At 37.2% G+C, this 20,390-nt stretch overlaps 1 protein-coding gene across 7 annotated transcripts in view; it reads right to left on the bottom strand.

Moving 5' to 3' along the window:
• Positions 1-20,390, bottom strand: part of DPYD (dihydropyrimidine dehydrogenase) — a 352,451-nt gene that overhangs the window by 64,034 nt on the left and 268,027 nt on the right. For all 7 annotated transcript variants that reach the window (XM_080603522.1, XM_080603523.1, XM_080603524.1 and 4 more), the window contains one exon: positions 276-418. In XM_080603522.1, the coding sequence (XP_080459648.1) occupies positions 276-418 (143 nt within the window). The remainder of the gene's footprint in view (positions 1-275; positions 419-20,390) is intronic.

The following is a 20,390-nucleotide window of genomic DNA, read 5'->3' as shown; positions in this document are numbered from 1 at the left end:
AAAGTTTAAATCCCATAGATTATAGAAAAAAGCAGTAATATACTTATGGATAGCCTTTCCCCAGATTGGTATTGTGACACTCAAAGTCTTCTTTTGGCAACTCCTCCTCCTACTCCATCTAAAATGAATGTATTTTAGCGAGAAACATGTCTAAAAACATGAAAATTGCTTTCAGTGGTATAAAAAACCCACTATGCTAATGCTTGAAAGGAACATATATTATGCTGTTAATTACAGTTATTTTAATTTTCATGTTTTAAATAAAGGAAAGGTACCTGTAAAACAGAAGCTCCACTGTACAGGAACTGGAGCCCACTTTCAGCAGAGTCGATGCCTCCAGTTGCTAAAATGGGAAATCCTGGAAGAGCACGGGCTATAGCAGACACTGCACGGAGGGCGATAGGCCTAATAGCATTTCCTACAGAAAACCAGAACACTTTGTTAGTAATGTCAGAGCATTCTCTGATATAATTTGTACATCCTTCACAATAGAAAAATCAAGAACTAACACTTAATTCTGAAATGCAGAGGTTATATTAATTATAAGAGGACATGTACTGGGTTTTAAGTGGTATTAATGCTTGTAAAGAATTATAAATTTGGGTGAAAAAAAATGCAAAAATATTTGGATAACATTGCAAAGGTGGCTTGAAAATTTTAGCTGATGCTCAGATCAAACCTAGCAATGTCTGAGACAGAAAGCAATATTTTACTAAACACTGTAGACAAAGAGATCTATGATTTTATATAAAGAATTGAGTTGATTTTTTTGAACACATATGTTGCACAAGTAAGAAGGCGCATCCCATTTATTTGTGTCTGACTAAAAATTGTTTAAAAGCACCATTTCACTGCACTTGACACTTCATATATTATTTAATATGTTTCCCCTTCGGATGTTTGTAGATTCAGATAATCCTTTAAGTAAGCCCCCGATAACTATTAATATGACAGTCAGAAGCTCAAAAGAGTAAAGTAATTCATTTAGGGTTAAATCTCCACAACTGCAGCTTACATTTTCAAATGTTATACAGAGGTTGAGCCAGACAACTCCTTGCTACATTTATAGGAGTTATGGTTAAAGTCTCAATATGTTGTCTGCAATGCATCTGCTTTGGCTGCTGCCTACTGATGGTAAGCAACTATTTAGAACATTCATATAAATGTTGCTCATTAATTGACGGATGATGTAGGCAGCTGACACATTCAACTATTTATTTTTAGGCTAGTTGGAATTTCTCTGGACAATTCCCTTATTCTTATAATTTCTATTTAATGTAGAGAACTTTTAGGATAATTTTACGTTATCATTGGAAAACAATACTGTAGTGTAAGGAAGGGATACATTACTCCCAGCGGAACTTGCTGGCTGCCAACCTACACAGGGAAATGGAAATGTAACGTGTTAGGTAACTTGGGGAAATGCTATGATATGAAACACTTCTGAACACCTTCCATGGGTACTGTTATAACCTTTAAAAATTTAACCTCCTACAAGGGCAAACAAGCAGAGGGAAAGAAAGAAAGAAAACCAATGCAATAAACTAAGGAAGTGGAAGAAGTAACAATTCAGGAGCACGGGAAGAGAGCAAACAGTAGTTACTGCACCAGCACAACTCTGCTTAGATGCCTGACCAACACTCGTTTCCTTCAGATAAAACCTCCTTCTTCAACCCAACTGATCTGTGTTGACATCCCTCCTCTACCCTTTGTGAGCACAGAAGCCTGCTAGCTGGATTTTTAATCTAAGAAAGTCTTTAGCAAAAGCCAAGTTGCTTTTTTCAAGCAGCCCTGTCTCACTGAGCCCAGCATCAACCCTCCCTCCACCGTCCGCATCAGCTCTTCCTCTCAGGCAGAGTTTTACTGGTCCCCACGATGGACTTAGTGTCAGCTCAGGATTCTGCCCTCTAGAAACAGCCTCTGCCTTACTTCTGCATCAGCTAAGACCTCTGCAGTCTAGATGGATGGGTCAAATAAATAGGACAGTTGCACTGTCACTTTGTAAAGGAGACAGTTTGTCAAGGTACTTTTCCATTGCAGAAAACTGAAATTTTATTTGTCTTAACTATTAAAAATACTCCGCTTTCAGCTCACATTGCCTTTTACAACACATCACTGCCCTTCACTGCAACCCTGACAGACAACACTGAATTCACAGGTCATCTGGGCTCATCAGTATTACACACATTGACATTCAAAAGCGCAGCTAAGCAGTCTCTATTGGCACCTGCTATGTATTCAGCACAAAATTATCTTCTTGAGCAATGGTATCTTCTGCTCGTTTAGGATAGACACCTTCTCAATATATACTTAATACAATACCTCTTCCTTCTTCAAGAGCTGGCCTGCTATCAGGACACATCAGGCATTCTCCGATGTCCATGTCAGTGACCAGGCCTGCTCACAAGTTTTACACAGATACTTCTTGCTCGTTTAACAAAGGCTACATAGGGGTATGGTGTTTTCTGCGTATAAACTGCTATCTTCATAAATGGGCAGCCCAACCCGACGTGCACTAACAGTATATTTTGGGGGTAACTAGACATTGGTTCATAAAAATTATCAATCTCACAAAAAAAATGCCTTAAAGAATCTAATAACATAACAAAAGAGATCACACAAAAAGAAGCTGGAGCTGAACAGAAACTTTCCACTGGACAGTAATGACTATTTACCATCATTTGAGCTGGATCGATTGTAATGAGTTTGAAAGGAATAGAATGATTCTCTGAAAGAGGCTGGCTGCTAGTATCCAAAGAGCAAATATTACAACAGAATTGATGGCCCAGTCTTAGAGAAAGACCTGAAACAACAACAAAAAATGGAAACCAGGTGTTTACTCAGATTTATTTATAAAATCTTTCAGAGGCCATACATACTAAGACATATACTAAACAGCCAAAACCATTGAAAATAACAAAAATCACTTGTTTGGAAAATTCTTCAAATATTCGGTGTTTGAAATTGAGGCTACAGGTAAGCATCAGACTTGTTATATTGCTTTCAGGCACTGACACAGCTACTCCAGAATCTCACTGTGATGAGGTAGTTATTTTTCAGAAAGGTGAAAGAATGCAGAAGCTGGTAGGTCTGAAATTGTGTGTCTACAGGGAAATTTCTTCCCAATCTGCATGAGTTAAAAACTGACATCTGCCTTAAGGCATGAAGTTTTATATTCTTTTAACCCCAATGTAACTCTGAGAGTTTGCATTCAATCAGTATTTAAGTCTTATAGACCCTTGATCTTAATGATACCCCGTAGAAAAGTTCCACATAAAAAATATTTCTAGATTATAATTGTTCCTTTTTTCAGTCTGATTAAATTAGTCACCTTCTCACTTTAATGAAGGTTTCCGTACAATGGTCAGTGAAGAAAAAGGAACAAATGACAGTTTATTTAAGGTTTCAGCACAATAGGTAATCAGAAAGGCCTTCAGTCAGCCTAAAGAAATCAAGCATATGATTTGATGAAGCCTAGCAGAGATGGCAGCAAGGCTTAGAATTTATTAAGAAACACATGCTTTTTAGTACTAGCTGCACTTGATATCCATAGCATGAGTTATTACTTACTTTTGGTGATTAGGAAATTAGTTATAAATCGGTACAATTGTGAAAGTATTCCATTCATCTATAATTCAACCAAATGAATTTAAAAACATTTCAGGAGTGCTTCTGATGAGAGTAAATAAATGGCTCTAATGACAATCAAAGGGTTGACCGAGGTGTCACCATTCATCCCAGCATTTTTTTCTTTAGCATTTGAGACAACAGAACACAGAAAGAGCATATCAGAACGTGCAGCCATTCTCCTGGACATTTCTCAGTCAACTGTTCAGAACCCTTCCCTTCTGTAATAAAAAGTGCTGGCCTGGAATACATTGTCATTTACTTGTGATAGCAGATCCCACTGCCTAGTGAAATGTTGAGAAAACCTTCCAGATAATAGAATAAATAAATAAAAACACACTGTAGTGAAGCCAAGCTATCATGAAACAAACAAACCAAATGGGCAAAGAATTTGACCTAGTGTCTCTATTTTCCTGCATTTTCATGTGAGTACCACAGGAAGGTAATAAATTTCATTACAGAGATTTGTGGAGAAGGAGTTTTTAAAAGGCTGAAATAAAGGAGATTTAATGCCAAATTTTAAAGGAGCTGTAAGTAGTACTGGGAATTTGCAGAATGTTGTCTGATAAATCCAATGGTATTTAAGAAGCTGAGATCCAAATCCAGCATGTATTTGAAAGAGTTCTCATATGCTAAAAAACAAGCATCCACCACATACTTTGACATGTTGGTACCTGTAATTTCACTAGTTAAGCACCCGTAGCTGGGGAAACTGTTGATAAGGTACTCTCTTGATAGTAGTGGTACAGCTGCTACCAGATACTAGGCATGGATGTCGTTTACCATGCTGTAAAATAATGAGATTTAATAAACAAAGTACATTTATCCAGACCTCAAGCAGGGGAATGAGATCTGAAAATAAAAGAGAGAAAAATACGTGGTGGAGATGATATGCTACCATATGTTGAAAACTACTCTTTCAAATCTCTCATTACAGAACAAAGACAATTACATAAAGATTAAAGCAATGAAATAACTACGTGATGCAAAAATCCCTGATATTTTTTCTTGCTGTAAACCAAAGTGCATTAGTTTTCTGTTTTTGCTCCTTTGTTTGTATTTGTTTGTTTGTTTTTAATAAAAGATTTTTTGTGACTATGAAGGACAGCAGTAGAGGAAATCCAACAGGCAGAATACATCATGAAGGAGAAGCAGAACATAGGTCATTCAAACACTTCACCCTGTTTAGTACAGGTAGGCTGAGTTGCCTTTGCCCTGAGGACAGCAGACTGATGACAAACTGCTAAAAGATGTTCTTCGTGCTTATTTGTTTCATCATTTAATTTTCCTTTGGAAGTAAAAATCCTTTACCAATGCCAGAAGGCATATATTTTATTAAGACTTTGTAAGTACTTGGAGTCCCCGTAGGACCCATTTCTGCCAAGCACCAAAAACGTTCACCAGACTGAGGCTTGAGAGCCAAATGTAATGCCCTTTTCAAGGAGGAGTCTGGAGTTAACTTCAGGCAACTTTGTAGCTTTGGAAGTTCTGAGCAAAACCAATTCAGAATTTCTTGATCCCAATGATCCACATATGGGCGGGGGGTGGGGGGGAGAGGAAAAATAAGATCATTCTCAGTAATCTTCACTGCTGGGCTACATTCTTACTTGCAGTGTTTTATACCAGTGCAGTAGTTTAAAATCTTTAATGTACCTGCGGCATCTCTAAATGGTCTAGGTAAAGATGATCCACAACCAGCAGAACTGAATCAATTCAGACTGCAGTCTGATAACTCTGAGCCTGAATCCTGAAAGGGGCTGAATGGCCTTTATCAAACTCTATATCTACAAGATGGACAGATTTACAAGAAAAGCACACCTTTGGTTAGTAGATGACATCAAAGCAACTTTTTGTATCTATGGTTACTAAATGGAATAAAAATGAAGTTGGGTCATAATTCTCCCCATTCTGTGCATTGCAAAGCAAAATTTATTTTTATTTGCATTATATTATATTACACTGCAGTTGTTCTTTATAAATTCATTATCAGATTTAAACCACAAAGCCTAAATATTACAAAGAAAAATAAGCCAATACTAGAAAATCAACGTTATGATTAATAAATTACTGTTAAACTCTATGCTGCCAAAAAAAAAAATAAAAAAATAAGCAACTCATCATCCTCCTTCTCTCTGTAACTACATTCTCTGAAGAAAGCTGACACTGTTATCTCCGTAACTGTTAAAATTAATAAAGCTAATGACAACAGAAGCCAAGCGAACATGAAATACCAGACTTGGGTGAAAAAACTTTACATGAGAGAATTGATCTGGGAAAGTTCAAGCATTGCAGATGATCAATCCAATCCTGCAGAAAGTAACTAGATAAGAAAGTTTGGGTATTAGGAAACAAACACAGAAAACATAGTTCTTTTTAAAGACATTTCCTGCATAATGTGTTGGCTGCCTCCTACTAGTCATCAAAGTACACACACATATATATATATATATAAAATCTGCATTTGTAAACAGTCCAGGGAAACATACATGTTATAAACAATTCATTCGCATTGCATTTCTTCTGATTGCAATTATTCTATATGTTCTTTCTCTCTCCCACCTGTAGGTGGCCACCATAAGCTACACTTATCAAATAACTCATTAGCAGGGTTTTCAATACTGTCATATCCAGATAATTAGCAATTTATTTAAATAACCAATTTCTGTGGAAATAATTGTCATGGAATGCCCTGAACCTACTTTTTATAAACTATAATAAAAGTGTTAAGATAATCCCTGACATTTGCAAATGCCATTAGTTCACCTTTCCTTTTGATAGTGCTGTGGCATTATGTTTAAACAATTACCCGATAACGCGGCAGTTTAATGAACAGTGTAGCAGCACATCCTTCAAAATGGCCAGTGAATGCATTTGTATGCAGAAGAAAATCCAGTGAACAGACATGTTTAGAGAGAAAAATGATCCACAATGAGGTCCCCAAATGGGACATACAACATTCAGTGCACTAAAAAATACAGGGTGTGCCCCAACAGCAAGTTCACGACGGACCTCGCCACAAGTTTACTGGTGCACAGCACAATATTTCTGACTCAGCTCAGGACCTGGAGAAGACTCCTTTCACTGCCCCTGATCCATTTCATGGCCTGTTCAGTCCATCACTACTTAAACATTAATAGCCATTTGCCAAAATCAGTAATAACGATGCACTATTTACTTAGGCTCTGGCTATTTCCAACCAAAACTTTAAAATATGCATTCATTTACCAAACAGAGCATTTGAGAGACTATTGATTTTACGGCACATCTCTACAACAGTTAGCCACATCTTCAAAGCAATGGCTACCTAATGTTTCATTTTATTGATAATTTCTGAAAGGTGACTTTAGAATAAAGTTAATGACTGCAGATTTAAAATAATTTCTATCTTACTACCAACTCAGACTCAAGAAACTACATCGACTGACTGCATTCTACTGATTTTCGTTAGCATATCACAACTATGTATGACATTTATGCCCTGATAAAGTGACGGTGTGTTACTATTTTCTCTGATAATCATTCCCCCTCCCCCCCATCCTTTTTTTTTTTTTTTTTAAATTTCAAAGCTTACTTCTTATTTGATTCTATTTGGAATAACCATGGGTTTGAGTCTAATGTGTACCTGGAAAAAAGGCAGTAATAATTTTGCATCATGTTTCCTTTAACAAAAATTGCACCTAAATGCAAAAAATGATGGAACTTTTATAAGCATAGAGGAAATACAGTATCCTTTTTAGAATTTATTTTTACCATTTTTGAATTTCTCCCGATTATTTATGCTCTTTCAGCTGAATGTTCATAAAATCACCACAGTTCTTACACAATAAATGTTTAGCAGTCACTGGAGACTTCTCTCAATTAAAAAGGTTAGAATCAGAGAAAGAGAGAGGAAAAAAGTAAATTTTTCTTATCTGTAGATATTATTTATTCAGGAAGACCCGAGGGAATTTTCAACCGTATCGAACTTCAGTAGGAAAAATCAAGAGGACAGATAGAAATTGTTTTGCGATTGCTGCAAGAGCCGGTTAAACATTTTCTAACAAAGCCATTCTTTCACTGCGAGCTGCAGATCTACTAAAATCAATACTTTTGGTGATCTGCATGAAGCCTAGCAAAATGTGTTCTGTTGCAACTTATCAGTTGCTCCTTATGTTTTCCAGGTTGGTATAGCAATAACAATGATAAAAGCAGTGCTAATGACTGAGGTATGCTCCCAGCATAGCACAAGGAAAAGGACACATGAATTAGACCAGCATAAAAGTGGGACAGGCCATCTAAGAAATACTGTCCACAGTTACCAGACTAAAATGTTGCAACTATCACAGGGGCACAAAAAAGTTCCTGACAAATTCTGCTGGGTAATCCTCTCCCCTGAAAGATGTGAGTGTTTCACTTCAGCACACCCTAAGTCTCGCTGCCCTCTTATTCCAGTGCAGAGGCAGATGTGTTTAACAAGTCCAGTAGAAGGGTTTGTGGCTATTTACCCAGAAGCTTACAGATCTGTTCAAAAGCAGCATTGCCCCTGTCAGCCTCAGAGGCAGCGCTACCTTTGTTTGAGCTGGCTTTAACCTCCTTAACAACAACAACTACCACGGTCAACATGACCCTGGCACCAGAAAGCAGGACGTGCGTGTGTCCAAGTGTCTGTGTGGGTACTGCAGTGCATACATAATTCTGACCATACAAAGGCAATTTAGTACATCTGAGTAAGGACACACTGGCAGAGTGGCGACTGACTGCTGAGCAGGGCGTTGAGGATCCCACAGTGTTTTTAAAAATAAAAGCATTACTGAAAATGCAGCACAGCAACTTTGCAGGTTATTTACAAAACCTGAAGCATACCTTATACTGTTTAATACCCATTGGTCTAGGAAGTTCATTACAGCAAGGGAAGTAGAACTTAAGAAAGAACAGCAAATTAAAGAAAGTAGGTAACCAGAAAGCTTAAATGAAGTATTTCCTTTTGCCTTTACATAACTCATTACCAGACTTATCCCATTTTGAGGTTTATCTATTTTATCCAGTTGGTACCCTCTAGTAATATACAATTTTATGTATGTATCTATTTCTATCTATTTATATATTAAAAATATGAAAAAACTCGTAAGATAGCATGAACATAAAAATTTTGTGAAACAAATGACTTTAGTTCAGCTGAAAATGCTGTATTTCCCTGTGTAATAGTGTGTCTACACACACATCTGCCATTTTATTATTACATATCTATATAATCTGTGTGAGTATATATATACACGCATACTCAGTAGATATATTTCCATATTCACATATACATAAAACAGTGGATGACACGTCCCCTGATAAAACCTGTTATTTCAACACTTCAAGTGAAAAGTGTTAAAATAAATGGCTCATCACATACAATGTGTTAAAATAAATGTTTATTTCAACACTGTGTGTATCATAGCCATTTATTTCAACACTTCCCGTTTCTCAAGACTCACACAACCAAGAGTAGGAGATCTGATAGCTATAGCTAAGGTAGTTGAAGCACACAGCCTTACTCATCTGCTTGCCATAGGATGAGTAGGAAGTTAGCTGACACTTTTTTTTCTCCCAGCAATAAATGGAAACTACCTACCTTGACTGTTCATGGGGATCTGCATGTGTCTGTAAGCTGGTGGGCTACATCATGATTTAGAAAGAAAAAGTCATACCAGAGTTTGTTGAGAGGGTTGGAAAGCAAGCTGCTGCTATCAGGGTAGCGTTTGGAAAGGCAGATGCGTATGGGGACTTTTGACAATTTCACTTTGCAATTTTGGAGTTTGACTCAAAGTTATCCGGCCAGACAAGGATTCAGGTGAACAAGAACGAAATCTGGAGCTGTTCATGCTGAAGGCTGAAAGGGACATGATTTTTGCAGAAGCAACTGTAATTTGGTGATCAAATTATGAGTTAGGAGAGAACAGCTGTGTTCCCTCCTTATCCTTGTGAAAATAGTTTCTTGGGAGGATTCTTCAGGTCCCAAGACTTGCCTTATTTATTTTAATACAGTACCTGAAGGATCTTTGGAGCAGAAGCTTTCCAAATTTAGGTAATCTCTACAGCACAAATATAGTCATTGGGAGCTATGTGTTAATGCGTTTAGATTAGATTAACATGTGAACCTGCTCCTACAAGCTGAGCTTGGACATTACATTGTATGGCAGCATTAAACTAGCATGACTTTCTTTCTCTGCCTTATTTAGTGAGGAAAGCACTAGAAAATAATATTCCCTGGTAGCTCCCGCTGGAGCCGGAGGGCATTCTTCCTTTATAGATCAGTTTCAGTAAGTGATAGAGCAGGATGAGGGTGAAGAAATTTAAATAATTAAGCAACATGCAAAAAGATTCCACAAACTACCAGTCCCCTCCAAGCAGTATTTACAGCTAACTTGCCTGCAATGTCTCCTTACAGCTTTCCTCCTTTGAAAAACACACAAAGCATGATTAGGCTCTAGCAAGGCAGTGTGGCCTTAAGAAGATAAACACTTCACGGGGGGGTCTCATTTTTTTCTTGTCTATTTTCCTCCCTGAAATTGCAGATCTGCATGCTGGTCTGGACAGAGCACAAACCTACAAACTGAACTAACAAAACGTTAGTGAAGACTTCGCAACCAGTACACCCTGTCAGAAGACTGTTTTGCACCCAGTAAATGAAAGACCGAGACTACAGTTTCATCAACACACAAATAAAGTCACTGCCTCAAGTCAAGCCACTCCACAGCACTAGTTGCCTATATTCAAACATCTCTCTTCCTGTAAAGTTTTCTTTGTCCAATGTCACCTTTGGCAGATAAAACACTATAATCATTCTGCAGCAGAATACAATGCAATGGAAGTTCTCTAGGAAAAAAATGTTTTCATTCTTTCACTTTCTTCAGATGTGATTAGTTCCAGAAAAAGGAGGTATCATCACTCCTTTGAAGGCACCGTATGTTATAAGATTGGTCCTCAGAAGTTGGCAACATGTAATAACAGTGCTTTATTCCTAAACATCAATCAGTTTCAAGAATGGCAGTTGCTCACAGAATGGTAATAATGGAAATATTCAGCTAATAACTACTGTAGACATTAAAACACTGTATGACAGATGTGAAGTGCTCGTTACACAAGAACACTTTCTTATAATTACAGTTTTATAACTAGGTACATAAGTTTCTAAATATTTAGTTCCTTATCCACCTGTATTTCTGTAATGAAATTTGCATGACAATACTTAGTTATCTGTAAAAGAAAAGGACCCTCCACCCCCACAGCAAGTCGATATCTTGGCTTTAGCTGAGACCTTGGCGGTGCATGGATGACAGTTGTAAAGACAGGGCTTTTCTTCTGTTGCTTCTTTTTAATAACCTTCACAGTTACAGGAGGTTTCATGCCACTTCTCTAGCTGAGTGTACAGTGAGCTGAAGAGCTAACATCTTAATGGAAAGTGAAATAATAGCATGCCTGTGCTGTGTAAACTATCCGTGGCATAAAGGAAATGCAAACCTTATTTGTGGAGGCCTTTACTAGCTTTGGATATATTATCCAGGGTTAGTAATTAAAACATGTTTATATCAGTCCTACCTTTATATCAGCCACACAACTCAGTGCTGGTTTCAAGATGAAATTACACACCTGTATCTTAACTCTGCCTTCTGCATTAATAAAAAAATAACAGCATTAATAGGCTTAAACACTCATTTATTTTATGTATTCAGAGCAACATAAGGGGATGCAAGGGAATTCAGTGCGTTGCTCTGTCAGATCATTTTAATTGTTATCCAATGAGGGCAGCTCAGAGGGTGAGTAAGGGACTTAAATTATGTACTTACTCATCCCCTCGGCTTCCACTGAAGAAAAACGATAGCAACACAACTCTAAACTGCATTCACTGGTCTTCAGTGATCAAAGTAAAGGCCAATTAACACAAAGCCAGTGGCCAATGTGTGTTTGTTGATTTTAAATACTCCTAGAACACACATTGCTGCTACTAAAAACATACCAGCAATATTTTGCACATATGCAATGCCTTTTAGGAGAGAATATCCAAATACTATACAAAGGTATAACATTTTTATCTCAAGAGTCCTGGAGAGGAAATGTGTGTGTGAGGAGTGAATAATTTCACCTGCAAAGATTAGGCAGCACGCAGTCCTCCTGGTTACAAATCCCTTGTCCCGGGTCATCATATTGCTCTTTTCACTAAAACTGTTGGTAATTTGGGGGATCTTATTTTACAGATAACCTCTCTAAATCGACTAAAGCACGCAGCTCTTGCAAGTAAATTACACACTAATGTAGGGGTCCTCAGCACCTTATTCTGTTCATTTTCATGCGTGAATTTTTATGCACGCTCAAAACACAACCTCAAGCACAGGAATAAGTCTGCTCACAGAAGCATACAGGACTGTTGTTGACCAGTGCTGTCATCCATAAAAGAATTATGTTCTCCTTCCTTCCTCTTTTTCTTTAATCTAAAATAAAATGTACCTGAAAATTCATTCACTCTGGGAGCAATATCTTTGGGCAAAACTGGCTTGCTTCCTTGTTCTTCTTGGTGACAGAATTATTAGGAATTCTGAAGGTTATTTTAAACAATCATTGTACGTATGAAAACTAAGTGATCCCACTTGCGTGAGCTATCACTAAGATAATACTGTGTGGAGTGCTCAAAGAATACAACTCACAAAAGCATAAATGTTCCACATGAAATTCTAACACATCTGCTCAACACTGAAAAGCCAGCATTTAAGTCCAAAGCACTAAAAAGCATAGACAAGTGCATTTTTGGAATCAAAACAAATGCTGGTAATTTAAGAAAATACTATGAAGCACACAAAGACTGTACAATGCCATATGTTGCACAATGCATCTGGTAATCAATTTAGTCTATGTGCCAAATTTACTAGAAGCCCAAATAGGCTTAAGTTCTTTATTCAGAAATTCAAAAAGTAAACTAGAAGCATTATAAACACACTGCACTTACAATTAGAAAACAAGTGGATTTTTCTTTTTAGTTACATAATACAAATAAAAATTAATCTCCTAAATTATATCCCATAATGAATACATGTCCAAGCTTCACTTTTGATCAACAGCTTTTGCAGACTCACAGTTTTAGGACATGGTCTGTTGCACAGCGTAAGAGATAAATGTGATTTTTAAATTATTTTTCATTCAATGTTTATTTCTGTTTCGGAGGTTTGAAGTCATGAAGGTTTTATGCTGTCTTTTGTGATTCTATTCACAATATGTTACTGAAGATGTCATCAAACACGGACGTACGAGAAATCTTGCATGTATTGTAGTCCTAAGTCAAATATGAATTCACAGTTACAGTATTAAAAATACAGTGGAAATCACTAATTTAAGTGGACAGCACCTATAAAGGCACCTATAAAGCCAAAATAAATGGAGTAGGATAATAGTTTTCAGACTTGGGTTACAGTGTCAATGCAGAGACTCGAGCTGTGTTAACTCACCAAGCTTGATCTTGCTTGCCAGAGCATGCTTGTCAATATTTAGCTCCCAGGGAGCATGTCATGAGTCTTTACAAAAAGTAGCTTAAATACAAAATACTATAGCAGCTGCTGTGATCCTTTTCCTAACACTGAGATTAAATTGTTGAAACTTGTTTTCAGCTTTGTAAACCAGAAAATGTGTGCCATATACCTACTGTAACAAGAACATGAGAAATGGCTTTAAGGGATTGCAATGCTGTTATTAGGGTTTATTAAAATACAGAAAAACACCAGATGCTTTACGTTAACTGATTGGAAGATATTTTAATGTCAAACATACAAACATCACTTTCTCCTGTGACACTCTTTGTGCCACTATGCCTCCTTTTGCCCGACAAACCATTGGCTCAGCCAAGTGAATCTTATTCATGAGAAACAGAGAGAAATAGAAATGGATGTTGGAGACATTCAAGTTTGGAAAAGAGATTGTAAGAGTGACAAATTTCTTTTGTTTTTGAAGACTTTTATCACCCCATACTATCTGCCTTTACCTAGAAACTGGGGATGTTCTCAGAGCTGCAAAATAGCAAGCCTGAGTTGGAATGAAATCTCCATGCCAGCCCGTTTAGCAAGGGAGCTCCTTGCTAAAATTCCTCTTGACAGGACAGAACAAGATTCACCATGACTTCCCTGCCTCCAGCAGGGTTTTCCTCCTCTCTGGATAACTGCCAGAGATGGATCCTTTAATATGTTTTTATGAACAACAAAGATGTAAGCAATCTCTTAATTCGCCCAATAACCTAGATGGTACCACGTAGCAGGTATTTTCAAAATATTTCTTCTAGCTCCTATTTGTAGGTCCGAAATCTTCAAACTCCATCTTCAGTAAGTTCTGAAGAAGCTCATTAATTTGTAAGAAAAAGCAACTGATTCTTAAATACCTCGTCTGGCAACACCTTCTCTGCAAGTGCTCCTGATAAACAGAGTTTATCAGGGCCTAGAATGAGAAGATTTCTCTGAGTACTCCCTTTTAAAATCTAAACAGCTCTCAAGTGGGCATATATCCAAAAATCAGTGAAAATGCTGCCAAAGCTGGTGTAATCAATACACAGGCAGCTGACATGGCATTAACAGTGTAAGCACAACAATAAATGACAGGGAGTAAGATAAGCTCAGCCCAGCCAAAATGGACTGGAGTAATCAAACATACTTCTGAAAATCAGTACGTCACTCAGGAGGGCCATGAAACACATACAAATGGCCAGACACAACCATCACACAGTTAACCACGTACTCCCCGGCAGGCCTGCTTGTGAAACAAAACACAGCTTTCTCTCTCTTTTGAGCTGCCGGTAACAAAGTTCTCCACAGCATCAGCCTTACCTCTGTGCTGAGTCGGGTACAGTACCACACGTTTCACTGCCAGACCTCACGCCATTAAAAACACCCTCTCTGCAGAGCTGCCACAGCTGCACTGTGGATTTGTGCGTCTCATTCTGAAAGAGTGGGGCACTGCACTCAGCAGTTCTCACTCAGCTCTCATTTAAACCAAATAATGGTGGCTAAATCCCTCACTACGAGTGTCCTTTGGGACCTGAACAGGACTTAGCACTAAGATGGTTATACATTACATGTTAATAGGGAAGACATTTGCAATTACCTGGCAACATAGATGTTGCAAATTGTTTATAAATTGGAAAAACAGATTACTACAGCAGGTTTCCTAAAAGATTTTGTACGGTATGTTTGTATTTACTGTTTGTGAGCAGCATGTTTGTATAGCTCCTTCCATACAACGATATATCTGCACGAAAAGGCACATTAAAATGCAGATCCTTTAGCTGACTACTATGTATTAGTTGCATTCTTTTGAAAGGTTAAAAAAAAGAGTTCTGATAGTTGTGAAATACTTTTATAAATGCTTCTGGCAATAACTCATAAGGGATGAAGCAATGCCCAGTGAAATACAAACCTCGAATCTACTCAGTTAAACAAATCTGCTATATTTTGTGTTCTGTATTTTATATGTGAAGTTAGCATTAGGATTTATTAATCGTTGAAGTAGGATACTAAAATACAGAATGTTAGAAGAATTTAGGTGAATAAAGATGTGTTCACTATGGCAAGTTCATTACAAATCATAGCTAACCAGTAAAGGTTCCTCCTATACGGAAGCAGGACAGCAGCAGTAACTGCTTAAGTATGTCCTTTTTACACTGCTGGATGTAAAGTAAAGCCCTGGGTTTAGTTGTTCCAAATATTTACCCCCCGCCCACTCCATCCCTTGTATCTGGTTGTCAAAGTATCCTGCAACTGGATTAACCTAAGCAACTTAAGCAAGTGCAGTTTCATGCAACTGAAGCCTTCTCTTCAAGCCACTTCCATTTCTAAAAAACAGCAGTTGCGTTTTATAGATAGCAAGAAGAGTGAGAGTCCCAATATCCTGACAGAAATGCCTCAGACACTGAGGTTACCAGAGCTACTGAGCTACAGAAGCTGGGGTACCCTGAGAGCGGTGGTATCCTGAGACTGAGGGTGGAGGACAGCAGCCAGTTGGCCTGTCTTGCAAGCACAGCTGTCCCACAGGAGAGAAGAAATAACAGCATGAAGCTTCATGTTAACAGATGTTAAATAAGAAGTCATTTTCTATTTATTTGTTGGCTCATATTTTGATGTTAAGCGTATTGCAAAATCTTTATTTTTCAACCATATCAACCCTGTTGCTGATTTGGATACGGAGTATAAAGTAGCAGAAAAGACAATTATGGGCCCGGTTCAATCAACAGCAGGGAACTTGTAACACCAACGTATATTCACATAAATTTGGAACCCATTTCCTTTCTCAGCTCTTTCCTTCTGTCACCTATACTGAAGCTCACTAAAGTCTCATAATCTGTATTCAAGTTTGAATCCATCTTGTATGTAACGCTGCAACAAAGCTTTGCAAACCTGCGGGTCAACTTGAACGCTGCCACCTAAAATTATCTTCTTGTGCTCTAGCCCATGGTCATGTGTTACTTAAATGACCTCCAAAATGAATTGTAGTAAGTTTTTAATGATAGAAATATATCTTTTTTTTTTCTTCCTACACAATAATCTAAAGATATGACACAAAAATATCCTGAGATTTTTTTGTGAGCATTTGCTTAAAATTTAAAGAGGTGATCATAAAAGAAAGAGACACATACACCCGTAGACCTGACAGACACGGAAAGACAATCAACCAGTGCTGACAAAAGACAACGTAAACAGGTTCAATCTTGTTGATATTAACAGTCCTCACCAGGTTGTAGTGTACATATGGTACATTCATCTCTGCCCATTACTGCAAACAAGTTTAAATACAGGCCCCTGTACTATCAGCCTGCTTTAAAATGCTGTCACTTTTCTCTTTCTTCATCAATTCATTTCCATTCTTTGTTAATCAGACTATGTCTCTAAGTCGCTAACTACACAAGCACCCTTTACTTAACCACGTCAATCTGCATGATTATATGAACTGATTTCCCATTTATCTAGCTGCAGGCAGATTAAAACCACACATTCTTTCACCCGTGCTTGGACAATCCAGGCCACCGTCTTCTTTTTTTTTTTTTTTAATACCATATTATGTCTGAATAGAATTTATGGTTTTATCTGAATCATCATCTGACATTAGTAAGACTTGATAGCCTAAAGGTTATTATTTCATACAAAAAAAAAAAAGACACTTTTTGGAAATGAGTAATTCCAAATGGACATATTATATATGAAATACGATGTAAAAAGCAAATCCAGAGTACTCAACAACAGTGGTTTAAAGATTAATCAAATTACAGGCTATTGAAACTGCAAAATACACCTGGTTGCATTTCAGAGCCCTATACGGACTAGAAACAGTTAACGATGATTTGATGGTTTTCTAGGAGTTTGAAACAAATACTTGGCTTTTAGTCTGAGAGCAATGCTGGACATTTCTGTCTGATGCTTGGGGGATTCAGCCAACTAACAGATACATTTGGTGAAGAATCTCATTCTAGTCATGCCCTCCCTTCCTAATTTCCCTTTTCACTGTTTTGTCGTCTTTGCCTGTTCCTCAGGGAACCGAGTGATTGATAGCCTAATCCAATGACTGTATTACAGCTGCCTCAACTTGGACTCTTTTCCTTATCATTAGCAGTTAGCCTATGGTTAAATTCACAGCTCACTGCTTGGTACAACCCCTGAGATTTAAGGGTCTGGCCTTTAGAAAATATTTAACATAAAATTGAAATCTTGACATACTGAGAATTCAGTTCTCTGCAAGGCTTCTTTAATTAATCCAATGTACTGTACCATTGTTCTATATGAGACTGTGACATGGTGAACTGTTACTGACGCTCACAGAGATGTGTAATTCTAAATTAAACACTCACTTACATGTACCTACACTGCATTTGTTTCCCAAGTACATGTGCACAAAAGTGAAAAGTTAAATGCAATCTATAACAATAATAAAACACAAACCAATTACATTTCAAGAGTAAAGACTTTTCATTCAGTTCAAGCTTGGAATGAGCTTTTTTCAAAGTAAGAGGAGAAAACAGCTTTGTTCAAAAGCTGTGCGTGAAGACCAATACTTCGTTCTTCTTCAGGACTCATTTAATCTTTTGGCAAATTAAATCAATTATGATCATTTTTCATCAACTACAAATGGCACCTGTGCTAGAAGTGTAAAGTGTTTTCTTTGTGGAAAGAAAATGTCTAAAAATATTAAAAATGGAGAAAATATGCTTAGTCTCTGACCTTATCTGGAGAATAATACTTATTTTTAAATAGCTATGGGAAGGATGTAGACCTTGATCTATGCTGTAAACCTTTGCCCTACCTCCAGTCAGTCGATGAGCTGCAAGCTTCTATGAAAATGGCAGCTGAGTCCCAGATGAAAAATTATGCATCTCATAAACTGCTATTCTGCTGAAATGTCAAGCTATGGCAGGGCTGTACCTCAAACTCAGCGCTTGGCATTTTCCTTCTGTCTGCTTTGTTGCCATGAAGCAAACATGAACAGTGAGGATTTGTGTAGGGCAGGTAGCAAGCGAGCTCCCTGTCAAAAATCTATTATTAGGGCTCTGATCTCTTCTGCACAGACCAGTGACGGCAGAACACTAAGAGAAATCAGACTGCTGCAAGGACACCACAGAAAACAGAGGACTCTTTGTGAATCCTGACATAATATATGCAAATAAGGGCTTTTAATGGCTGAGCTACATTTAACAGAAATAATAAACCAAAATTAAAATTGTACTATGGCATATATTTGTTTTTTACTCCTATCCACACTGTTTTATAAATATATGTTAATGTAAATAGTCTTTAACTCTCAGTAAATATTTACACTAAACAGGAATGCATATGCATATATACATTTTGTTTTATTTCCAATGACGGGCAGCTTTTCATTCATTTCTATTGACCAAAATTAACACTGAAGAGTCACTGAGAGAACTGTGATTATGAAAGCAAATGCCCTTTTTTTCATTTTTCTTTTAATGATGTGTCATAAAATTAAAATTAAAAGGCAGCTCTTGTATAAGTTCAAATTTTCCTCTTTCAATATAATTCATACATTTCAGATTAGAATATGCACCCCTATTAATAATGACAAATATTCATATAATGTATACATTTTAATTTAATGAAATAACAGCTGCAAAGTGTTCCCTTAAAAATCACAATTGCTGTCTGGCTGGTTTTTTTTTTTTGTTTTTGTAAAAAAGAGACAGCTCCACTAACTTACTTCAAAAGTAACTAATATGAACTGCCTCTGCTGATTCCCAACAATTATACATTTCCACATTTAATGACTGAATCTGCTATCTAGATATATTCCTTTTGACATCTCTTGTGGTCAGCTGTGAAGATAGAACACAACTTTTTGAATTTCTCTTGTTCTGGAAAACATCCAAACATGCACATACTAATATGCTATACCACATACTTATGCAAATAATGTCAAAACATTACAGAACGGAACAACTGGACAAAGCAGTAACAGCACATAGGCATGAGGTGCTTGAGCTATTAGTGTAAAATAATGTAAAATTTTAGCAACAAAGCATTAAAAGGATACATAGTGAGTGCACAGTAGAGTGATTTGCTTTTAACCTAAGTTTTTTGCTAAGTCCAGTGTATGGTTTTATAAATTTATCCCCTAAGGATCTGGCTTCCAGACAAAACCAATGAAACAAACATATGACAAAGAAGAACAAAAAGCCATGGAAATTCAAACAGAAGCTCTGCTCTATTCTGCTTGTAATAGATATCCTATAGTGCTGCAGTGTGATGTGTTTTATAAAACACATCTGGAATATGGAAGAACAGTATCAACACTTATGAAACAAACTTTTTTTTTTTTTTATAATTTTAAAATACGTTCAAAGGAAACAACTCTTAGGGAAGCATGTAGCTGCTGACAGTATATTAACAACTCTGGGAAACCTGGCATCTTATTCTAGTACCTACAAAATACACATTTACAAAATCATTTATATTTATATAGATGAAAACATCTTTTTCAGAGACAGAGAACATTATTCATTGTGAGGATAAATAACAGCATTACCTCCTTTTCAAGAAACAAATACTCTGTATTGCATGCGTACAAGAGGAACTCGGGGTAGAATCTGACATATTCTATATTCTCAAACCTGAAGTGCTGCTGGGTCAATTCTAAAAGCTCCTTAATAGAAATTAAACTATGTCTCTAATTCTGCAAACATATACAATAGTTACATAGTTTGGAGAGCCAAAGCTTAATTGCAGTGTATTTCTTTCATCAGAAGGGCTTATTTCCTTAAATAAGGGGGCTTCAACGAGACATTTCCACCTTTTGAATAAGAGGCAGTTCCTGGAAACCTATAAAAAATGGATGAACATTGGGCTCCTCTAACCATGATGTCCTCTCACGTGATGTGGCCACAGAAATGAGTAGGGCTACTGTAGCCCTTGGGCTCAGCCAAGGCTCTATGGTGCCAATTAGAAAAGAATTTTCTTTAAAAAACACCGATTAGTCAAAATGACTGTGATTTTTTTTCCCTGCAAAGATTTTCTGACACCAGGAGAGAGGTAGAAGGTAAGGAAAAACACAGAAGATTTTATCCTGTTCAATAGTCAGAGGATTAACCTGGAGTCCAGGGGACCCAGGTGGGATTCCCTGGCTCACACCAGGGATTTAAATGTGGATCTCCCAAATCAGGCATGTGTGCAGGTCAGCAGGTTCTGCTCCTGCTCGTGTGTATCCTGTGAGAGCTGTTTCACTTTGTATTAATAATTCAATATTTGCAGGGAAGTGGAGGAGGG

The sequence above is a fragment of the Anser brachyrhynchus genome, assembly GCF_964034855.1.
Source record: "Anser brachyrhynchus genome assembly, chromosome: 8".
Taxonomy (NCBI): Eukaryota; Metazoa; Chordata; class Aves; order Anseriformes; family Anatidae; genus Anser; species Anser brachyrhynchus.
The sequence above is the reverse complement of the archived record's forward strand: the minus strand, read 5'-3'. Positions and strand labels throughout refer to the sequence as shown.